This window comes from Sceloporus occidentalis, unplaced genomic scaffold (genome assembly GCF_023333645.1).
Source record: "Sceloporus occidentalis isolate IW3139 unplaced genomic scaffold, rSceOcc1.0.p SCAF_1, whole genome shotgun sequence".
Taxonomy (NCBI): Eukaryota; Metazoa; Chordata; class Lepidosauria; order Squamata; family Phrynosomatidae; genus Sceloporus; species Sceloporus occidentalis.
Window position 1 is genome coordinate 23,772,145 of NW_028316981.1, and position 10,220 is coordinate 23,782,364.

The 10,220-nt window shown below is 43.1% G+C and overlaps 1 protein-coding gene across 1 annotated transcript; it reads left to right on the forward strand.

The window, feature by feature from the left end:
- The first annotated feature begins 1,180 nt into the window (after positions 1 to 1,180).
- Positions 1,181 to 8,547, forward strand: LOC149321202 (uncharacterized). The gene is made up of 2 exons (XM_089509501.1): positions 1,181 to 2,442; positions 8,151 to 8,547. The coding sequence occupies exon 1, from the start codon at positions 1,181 to 1,183 to the stop codon at positions 2,432 to 2,434; it is 1,254 nt and encodes a 417-aa protein (XP_089365627.1). The 3' UTR covers positions 2,435 to 2,442; positions 8,151 to 8,547.
- The last annotated feature ends 1,673 nt before the right edge of the window (positions 8,548 to 10,220 follow it).

Genomic DNA, 10,220 nt, shown 5'->3' on the forward strand with positions numbered 1-10,220 from the left:
CTATTCCATATTTTCCTATTATTCAGTATTTTAAAAGCTTTTCTCAGGGAGTAATAAATCATTGCCTGTGGCAGAATCGAGCTGAGGAGATGGTAACATTATCATTGTTCATGACTATTCAAGATAATGTTGGCCAGAGCAACTTGGGCTGCATCCACACTGCAGAAATAATCCAGTTTGACATGACTTTAACTGTCATAGCTCAGTGCTATGAAAATCTGAGAATTAAGTTTTGTGAGACATTTTGCTTTTTCTGTCAGAGAGCTGTAGTGCCATAACACACTACAATTCCCAGAATTCCCCAGCATTGAGCCATGGCAGTTAAAGTGGTATCAAAACTTCAGTGCAGGTGCAGCCTTAGGCAGATGATAGGTGGCAGGCTTAGGAGTGGATTGGCTGGACCTTAGGACTGTTTGGCATGTTAAATATACAAACAGGGAGGGGGATGGATGGGCCTTTCTCTGCCCAGTATCACACATAATGTCCAAAGTTACCTTTACTGACCTTTGCAATGGTATACAGTTCACCAGCCCTAAGAGAGAAGACCTTCCTATGGGCATGCAGTTTGTATGGACAATCTTAAAAGTGTGATGGGAGCTGCAAGTCAATGGCTGTGTGGCTAGGTGATTCTGGAAGCTGCAGTCATTAAAATAATTTTTTCTGAGTTATGGGGCTTGGAACAAAATACATAAAGGGCACATATGCAAGCCCACTTCCAGGTGCCCAGGCACCATTACGTTTTTCTTTTATTTATTTTTATTGAATTTATAGCTCACCTTTGTCCTGGGATGGGATCCAAGGTGGTTTATGGGAATGTGAAGCAAGATTAAATTAAAATTCTATTTAACAAATAGTTACAAAAGAATTAAATAACAGTATTGTTGATGTTTTTTTCAAATGGCTAAAACAGTTTAAAAAACACTTAAAACATAATAAAAGACCAATACAAGATTTTTTAAATTACTACACATTGCTTCACGCAGACTTCTGCTATATAATTCAAAATTCAAAAGCCTGCTTGAATGAAAAAGTCAAAAGACTGAATTTCAATCCATTTTCAAAACTAGGCCATGACTCATACCTGCCATCTCTTGTTTTCCTAACAGATGATGATGACACATTACAGACAAAACTGCATGAGCCTCTGGTGCAAAGAAGTGGTTCTGGACCACTGGTGCGAATGCGGTATGATTTTGCGCCAGAAGGAGGTGTCCTCCAGGGAAGCCCTCCTGGCTCCTTGACTGCTTCATCGCTCCAGCAAGAAACAGAGACCTTGAGCAGTGATTTGGTTTCCCTTGAGGAAAACTGTGGTAAGTCTTCCAAGCCACTCCAAGCCCAACCAGTCAGGAAAGGGCAGATGGAAGATATCAATGCCACAATTCCGCAGCAGGAAGACTTGTCTCAGCCAGTTGCAGTTTCCATTCTTGTCAAAGAACAAAATGATGGGAATCTCCCCCAGAGATTTGAGCAAAGTCGTCCCAAAGAGGTTTGGCGATCAGACAAGCTTCCAGAAGACAGTTCATGCAAGGAAGGTCGTGATACTAGAGAAAAGTTTCTCCATACAGGGGAGAAAAATTGTCCCAGTGGTAATTTTCAGGAAAGTCATCTTAATGACTCAGTGTCTTCTCTGGTTTATGAGGAAACTCGGACCAGACTGGTATCTGAGTTGTGTCCTACCTGTGGAAGAAAGCTTGAGCTGAACTTAAACTCCACTGCTTTTCAGCTGGCCACTTCTGAAAAGAAGTCCTTTGAATGCCCAGACTGTGGCTGCTCTTTTAGTTGCAGCACAGCAGGACTCACTGAATACCAGCTAATTCCTGCAAAGGAGTGGGACAAACTCCTTAAGCAGCTTAACCTTGGCCACCGTCCCCATCAGAAGGATGTCCAGTTAGAGAAGCCCTTTAAGTGCCAAGATTGTGGAAAAGGCTTTCGTCACCAATCGAGCGTCCGTAAGCATCAGAAACTCCATAGGAAAGAAAACACTTCTGCACCTTCTGAGCAAGAAAGAAGCCTCAGCCTGAGCATGAAGCCCCTTTCCCATCCAAAGCCCTGTTCAGGGAAGGAGAAACCCTTTCAGCTTCCTGCTGATGGAAAGGGCCAGATCAATGGCAGTGCCAAGAAGCTAAGTGACCTCCGCAGTCAGTGCACTTCTACTCTGAGTACTGGTTGTGCACAGATTGATTCCCTGGCATCAGAGCCTTGCAAGAACCAGGCAGATGCGGAGAATGCGGAGAAGCTCTTCTGCTGCTCTGATTGTGGGAAGAAGTTCCGTGTGGAGTGCACAATGATTCGGCACCAGATGCTGCATCGGCAAGAGCGGCCCTTCAAGTGTCTCCATTGCGACAAAAGCTACATTCAGAAGAAGCACCTGAAGAGGCACGACCAGCAAAAGCACAGTGACCTTTTTGTCCTAAAGGGAGGCACTTTAATCTAGGAAAGAAGGTAAGAACTGGCTCCTGCAGCTTTGTTCTATACCAGTCTGTTTGTTTGGCAAATTTATATCTTGCATTTCTCTCAAGAGAGCCAGAGTTCTGTCCTAGGGTTTGCACTCTTCAATGTTTTTACCAATGATTTCGATGATAGGGTGGAGAAAATCCGTACCAAATTTATAGATGATACAAAATTGGGAGGGCTGGCTAACACACTGGAAGATGGAAACAGAATTCTGAAGGACCTTGGTAATCTAGAAAACTGCAGTGCAATTAATAAAATGAAATTCAGCAGAGAGAAATGCAAAATTTAAGACACAAAATCCAAATGCACAGGGAGGAATGGGGGAGAATATATGGCTAAGCATGTGAAAAGGACTTATTCTTGATAATTGGAATTATTGTTCATCATGCATCGAACATGATGCTGCTGCAAAGAAGGCAAATGCTATCTTAGCCTGCATTAATAGAAACATAGTTTCCAAGTTGAGGGAAGTAATATTCCTCACCATATTCTGTGCTAGTTAGACCTCAACTGGAGTACTGTGTTTGGTTCTGGGTGACCCACTTTAAGAAGGACATAGAGAAGTTGGAGCGAGTTCAGAGGAGGGTGAAAAGGATAATAAGAAGTATGGAGATCAAAACATGAGGAAAGGTTAAAGGAGCTGTGCATGTTCAGTTTGGTGAGGAGAAGATGGAGGGGTGACATGATTGCACTCTTTGAATATCTTTTAAAAAAAATTGTGCGAGCTAATGTGGCGTAGTGGTTTGGGTATTGGACTGCAGTTCTGTAGACCAGGGTTTGAATCCCCTTTCAGCCATTGAAACTCACTGGGTGACCTTGGGCAAGTCACATGTTGTCACCTTCAGAAGAGGGCAATAGCAAACCTCTGGAAAAAAAATCTTGACAAGAAAATCCCATGATATGACTTATAGCAATAGCAATAGCAAGTACATTTCTATACCACTTATCAGTGTACTTAAGCACTCCCTAAGCGGTTTACAAAGTGTAAGCTAATTGCCCCCAACAGTCTGGGTACTCATTTTAGCAACCTCGGAAAGGATGCAAGCCTGAGTCGAGCTTGAGCCTTTTCGCTGGTATTGAACTTGCAAACTTATGGTTTGTGAGTGAGTAGCTGCAGTACAGGCATTTAACCATTGCGCCACCAGACTTATGGCCTTAGGGTCACCATAACTGGGAAATGCAACAGCTATAAAACCAGCAGTTTTGATGGCTCCGCTTGCAGCCACTATGATGTACTGCTACACAGCATGGCTGGCAAAGGCTCAGCTAGGCGGGTGGAGGAAACACTGGTGAAGAGAAGGAGGAGGGGAGCAACTCTGCCCATAGCAACAAACCATCACTGGTGTGCAGAAGTGACCATGGTGGTGGAGGCTAACACTTCTTCCCCTTCTTGTGCAGCATGAGGTGGAGTAGTAGTAGTGGCCTGGGCTACTAGCAACACCACAATTCTCCTATCTGGCCTTGCTGGGCTTTCCCTGGCTACTTTGAATGGCAGCACCTCACCATTTCAGGAGGAACCAGTCAAGCTGCCATTACTTGCTTTGCTCTTACCCCAGTCAGGTTGGTGGAAAAGGAGCAAGAGGCAAGTGCTTTGGCACAGCTTGGGTGAGGAAATGGCGGCAGTGGTGAGGATAGCAGTAGATGTGAGCCTGCAATGGCAACCACAACAGCAGTGGCTGCTACTTTGAGAGCAGCTATCATGCTTGGGAAAGGAAGGAGGATGGCAGTCTCAGATTTCATCTGTGAAATGTGGGAGGGTTGAGAGTCAGCATGGTGTAGTGGTTTGAGCATTGGACTAGGACTTTGGAGACCAGCATTTGAATCTTGGTTTGGCCATGTAAACCTACCAGGTGGCCTTGGGCAAGTCACACTCTCTCAGCCTCAGAGGATGGCAGTGGCAATGAACCCCCTCTGAAGAAACTTGGCAAGAAAAACCCATGATAACATCACCTAAGGGTCACCATAATTTGGAAACAACTTGAAGACACATCAATGACAACAAACGAAACAATAGCCAGATTAAAAACCATTTTAAAACACATCAGACTACCAAGAAAGGCTTAGCACCCAGTATTAAAACCCTCCCCTCTTCAGCAGTCATTCATATGCCAAAGCTCACCCAAAAAGGTTTTTTCCTTCTAGCAGAAACAGGAAGGGAACCAGCTTACCATCCCTTGGAAAGAGTTCCTTAGGAAGACCCTCTTCTGTCTTTTCAGCAAACATGCCTTTTGGTGACTTGGAGCTTGCTTTGCAGGCTCCATCCCAAGAAGAAACGTCTTGTTTAGGACTTGTCTGAAATTTATGTGGTTTACACCATGCTGCCGTCTTGCCATATTTCCCAGTGGAGAAGGGAGGAAATTCTGATACGGGTTTTCTCTGATTTCCTCTTTTTTCTGATAGGCAGGAGCAGCACAGAAACCTTTTGAGAGTGGCCACTAGGGTTGGCAACCCTCATTGCAAGGCCAATTTAAGTTCCTGCCTTCTCTCTGTTAGTATATACCTTAATTTTTTTTTCTGGTTGCCATTTTCCTTCTTCTTCTTTCTTCCTCTTTTTCTCTCTAGAAAAAAAGTTTTAATTTCTGTTTTTTCACCACTTCTCACTTCTTTAGGCACTTCTCCTGTTATCTGCTATCTTCTTTCCTTCTTCACCTCCATTCTTTCAATTTCCCATCTTCTCTTTTCATCTGCTTTGGACCAAGCACATGGGCAGAAAAATTCAATGTTCATTGCAAGCTGGGGGGAGACACAGGCCTTCAACAGACCTTGGCTCTGCCAAGCAAGAGGGGACTTCCAGAGAGTAGAAAAGACCTGTACAGCCAGCAGGGGAGGGAAAATCCCTCCATTCCACTGCCCAAGCACACCATGAATACCCAGCCTGAAGTCCAAGCGAAGGATGTGAGTGCCATGGGCCCTGATTGGCTTCAGTGTCTTGAAAGGGCATGGTGTCCTTTCCCTCCACCATGCCCACAGCAAATAGGAAAAGCTGAAAGGGCTTCACCAACATCACATGAATGGGCGCTTCCATGGGGGGCTGGACCTGGCTGGAAGTCATGCCCCACAGTCACCATCCACCTTCCAGAGACCCAGGATTCGCACTGCTGGACACATTGGAGGCTTTCTTCAGAAGGACATGTCCAATATATTAGAAGTTTTGGAATCCTCCACAGTGAGGTTGGGGGACCTTCCCAGCACTGAGAGAGGCTGGCTGATGGTTATGTTGCTGGTTTAGACTTGTCTGAATCTGAGGTTCAAGGAAGGATCAAGAGGTGTAGAGAAAACACTTCAGCCGCACCAAGCCCTTAGAGGGGATAGAGAGTACCAACATTTAGTGTGTAATTGCCTTCCCCACATGAAAGACTGACTCCACAGTAGAAATTTTCAGGTTATGTTCTTAGGAATTTTCACAAGGTTTTGTTATGTTCTATGCATTCAGGCAAAGTCACTGTTTCCCTGAAGGCTGGACTGAAGGGACTGTTCTTGGCAATAAGCCTCAGAAACTTGCCAAGCAACTAGAGAGACTAACATGTGTCACGAGGTCCATCATCATTAGTGGCAAAGTATTGATAATGTTGTTGTTGAATTCCAAGTCTGGAGAAAATGTAGAATATAAATACAGTACTGTAAACAGGATGGGTTGATATTTTGTGCAGGGCAGAAACCTTTGCCAAAATGAGGCCTGCCACTAGGAAGAGATATTCCCTTTTTTTAGATCTAAGTTGCCCACCACTGTTCAGAAAAATCCTCTCTTGTTAACTTCCACGGTAGTCTGGAAATGTGTTCTGCATGCTCTCCAACTTATCAATTTTGCAGGTACTGTCATCCCACTTTTTCAGTTGCTTTTAAAATGTTAGTTTCTCTCTTCTTCCACTCACCCCATTTGTCTTCAGCTTAATTTATCATTCAAATATGGTTTGCACTCAATTAACTTGACAGATGGCAGAGAAGAGGAGTGGGAGGAATCTTGCCTTTTCTGGTAAGGTCAGGCAAGAGTAAACTGCTGAATAATAATAATAATAATAATAATAATAATACTGTTTATTTCTAGCCCGCTTTTCCAAAGATCAAAGCGGGTTACAACATGGATACATCAAACAGTATACAATATAAAACATACCAAGTTAAAAACATCATAAAAAACATTCCAATAAAACATTTACAATTTCCAAAAATAAAACCAAACTAGCCGAATAGCAACTGTATAACGGGGGAGAAAACAGATGTCAAGACACATGGGGGAAAGCTTGTTGGAAGAGATCGGTCTTAAGTTCCTTCCTGAACTGGTCAAGGGAGGTGACAGAGCGGAGGTTGTCGAGAAGGGAGTTCCAGGTCTGCGGGGCCAAGACAGAAAATGCCCTTTGAGAAGATGAGATATATCTCGTCTTGGGAACCCTTAGCAATTGCTTCCCGACCGATCTAAGAGTGCGGGGCGGATTGTATGGGGAGAGGCGGTCCTCCAAGTACCCTGGGCCCAGGCCATTTAGGGCTTTATAGGTAATAACCAATAACCAATCATAGAGTTGGAAGACCACAAGGGCCATCCAGTCCAACCCCATTCTGCCATGCAGGAACTCACAATCAAAGCACCCCCAAGAGATGGCTATCCAGCCTCTGTTTAAAGACCTCCAAAGAAGAATCCACCACTCTCCGAGGGAGTGTGTTCCACTGTCAAACAGCTCTTACTGTCAGGAAGGTCCTCCTAATGTTGAGGTGGAATCTCTTTTCCTGTAACTTGCATCCATTGCTCTGGGTCCTAGTCTCTAAAGCAGCAGAAAACAAACTTGCTCCATCATCAATATGACATCCCTTCAAATATTTAAACAGGGCTATCATATCGCCTCTTAACCTTCTTTTCTCCAGGCTAAACATCCCCAGCTCTCTAAGTCATTCTTCATAGGACATGGTTTCCAGACCCTTCACCATCTTAGTTGCCCTCCTTTGGGCATGCTCCAGTTTCTCAATGTCCTTTTTGAATTCTGGTGCCTAGAACTGGACACCGTATTCCAGGTGAGGCTTTATCAAAGCAGAGTAGAGTGACACTGTTACTTCTCTTGATCTAGAAACTATACCTCTATTGATGCAGCCTAAAATTACATTGGCCTTTTTAGATGTTGCATCACACTGTTGACTCATGTTCAACTTGTGGTCTACTGGGACTCCTAAATTCCTTTCACTGTAGTTTTGTTAAGCCAGGAGTCTCCCATCCTATATCTATTCATTTCATTACTGTTCCTTTCAGGGATGGACAGCTATGGTCCTCTAGATAGTGTTATGGCCTACTGCTCCCTCCTGACCTAGGCAGTGGCAAAGGAATATGGAAGCTGTAGAAACCAGATCCCAACTGATCTTGAAAGTTACACAGGGCTAATCCAGGTTAGTACTTGGATGGGAGACCATCAATGAATATCAAATGCTGTAGGCTAAATTTCAGAGGAAGGAACTGGCAAAACCATCTCTTGAGTATTCCTAGTTTAAGAAAATGCTATGTTATTAATGGGGTCACCATAAATCAATGGGCGTACACACACACATACATACACAGAGGCCAAAAAAACCATAGCAATCACCCATCCTGTTTTAAGCTCTCCTGCCTTGTCTGTGAAACTAAGACTCCACCTCCTGTTACCAGCTGGAGCTTCAACAGATGCAGTTTCCTTTCCATTTACCCTGCTGACTTCTTTTTATTTTGTCTTCTGCAGGAGGATAAAGCAACGGCTGAAACAAGCAGTGTGGTACCAAGAAGCATTCTTTCTTTGTATAATTTTGGGCTGGAATTCCAGCACAGCCATGAAGCCTTTGCAAGAGTTCATTCTGTTAATGTGTAATAATGTGGTGAATCCATGGCACAAGACTTTTCTGTAACACAAGAGGCACAGATGGTTTGGGGGGGGGGATTTGTGGATAGCAGGAGGATTGTACTTGGCTAGGCAACTGCACAGATTCAGACCAACCTCTCTGCATCCCTTTCCAGCATGCAGCTTCTCCCTGAGAGAGACCCTCCTCCATTCACTGCATGGCACAGGTGCGTGTATACTATGGTAGATGCGTTAATGGCCCAAGCTTAACAAAGTTATTTTATAGCCCCATTCAAAAATAATTTTGCACACTCTGATAGTAGCTTTGTCAATTCAACAAGTCCTAACCATCCTGAATGGAAAATGTGCTAAGGACATTAGGTTTACCATCTCAAAGCAGCTTGGGAACTGGTTTGTCACTGGTGAGAACAAGCAATCATACACCTTGGACCTATATAGTTCCCACTCCATGTTTTTGGCAAGGAAGCATAGCAGTTCTGTTCATGACTGCTTTCTTGTTTTGTGCATGTTTGGAGGGAAACTAGTTTGCATGTACTACAGCCACTAATAAGCATAGAACACCACAGAATCTTATAGCACCATAAAGTTGTTTTATTCACTTTAAGATGCCACATGACCCTGTTATTTTTCTGTTAGTCCATTGACTAATATGGTTGCTCCTCCTTGGAAGTTAAAAAAAAGTAGGATATCAAAATTTAAGGCTGAAATGCTATACTCATTTCACTCAGAAATCTCACTGAATATAATGGGACTTTATTCTTTATGAAGTCATATTTGTCCTTTGTTATGCAAAGGCTCCAGGCCGTGCTTCTTTAGTGTATTTGCTTAATGAATGCATTTTGATTTGTGGTGAAACCTGAATGTAGCCGTAGAGGCACTCTGTTTTATGAGTCAAGTGGCCTCTTCTAGATAAATTATGAAAAGATCCAACAATAACCACCACAACATTTTCAATTGTAACGAAGATAAAAAACAGAATAATGGTGTTTTAGGTTCTAGAAAACAGAACAGTTTTCATGAATCATCAAAATTCACAGTGATTATTGACCTGTAAACAGCATTGTAAACTCCATGATACCTTAGATTAAAACAGGAGGGGGGATTTTGCAGCTCTCCAAATGTTGAACTGCAATTCCCAGTATCCCTCTCCACTAGCCATGCTGGCTGGGGTTTACTAGGAGCTGTAATTCTGCAGCATCTTGGTGGCTGCACAATTCCTAGCTCTGGCTTAAAAGGTTTTGAGTCATTACAGTAAGTTACTACATGCCTGGATCGAGCGGCACATTACCCAAGGGCTTGCATGCATCCAGGTGGTACTTGGTTTTGTTTTCACTGATTAGCCAAACCTGCTCCCTAGCATATTGAAAGCTAAATTTCAAATGCTGGCAGTTTTTAATGATTTTTCTATGGTATTAAGACTTATCTGTGGTCTGTACTAAAAGCCCCTTTGGATGTCTGTCTCAAAGTTATTGTGTGGTAGCAAATTTGACAGGGCCACCAGAAAATATTAAGAGGCTTTTCTGGTGCCAGAGCTGGGGATGTCATGATTATCTAAGCCATGTACAAGACAAATTAGAGCTTATTGTCCTTCACCTGAAAGTTGAAAATTATTCACAGTCTTTGGGCTTGATAAGACGTTATATTTGTTTTAATTTAGTTTAATCTTGATTGTTTGATCTCCTGTTTTTTTTTTCTTTGCATGACTACTTTGAGGTTTGTTTGTTTTTAAACAAGTAAACATGTTACCAGTATATCTCATTGACTGCATCCTTTTTAAAAAAACTGCTTATTAGACCTTGCTGGCTGAGGACGATGAGTGTTGCTGTGCAGTGCCTCTCAGGAGGGCCTATGTTACGTAAGGGATCTAGGCAACAGTGTAATGCAGCAGTTGAAAAAGCCAATGGGATTCTAGTCTGCATCAATAGAAGTAGAGTGTCTAGATCAAAGTATGCA

Excerpts from the sequence above, each read along its gene's own strand:
- LOC149321202 (XM_089509501.1), top strand. The coding sequence starts at position 1,181 with ATGCGGTATGATTTTGCGCCAGAAGGAGGTGTCCTCCAGGGAAGCCCT.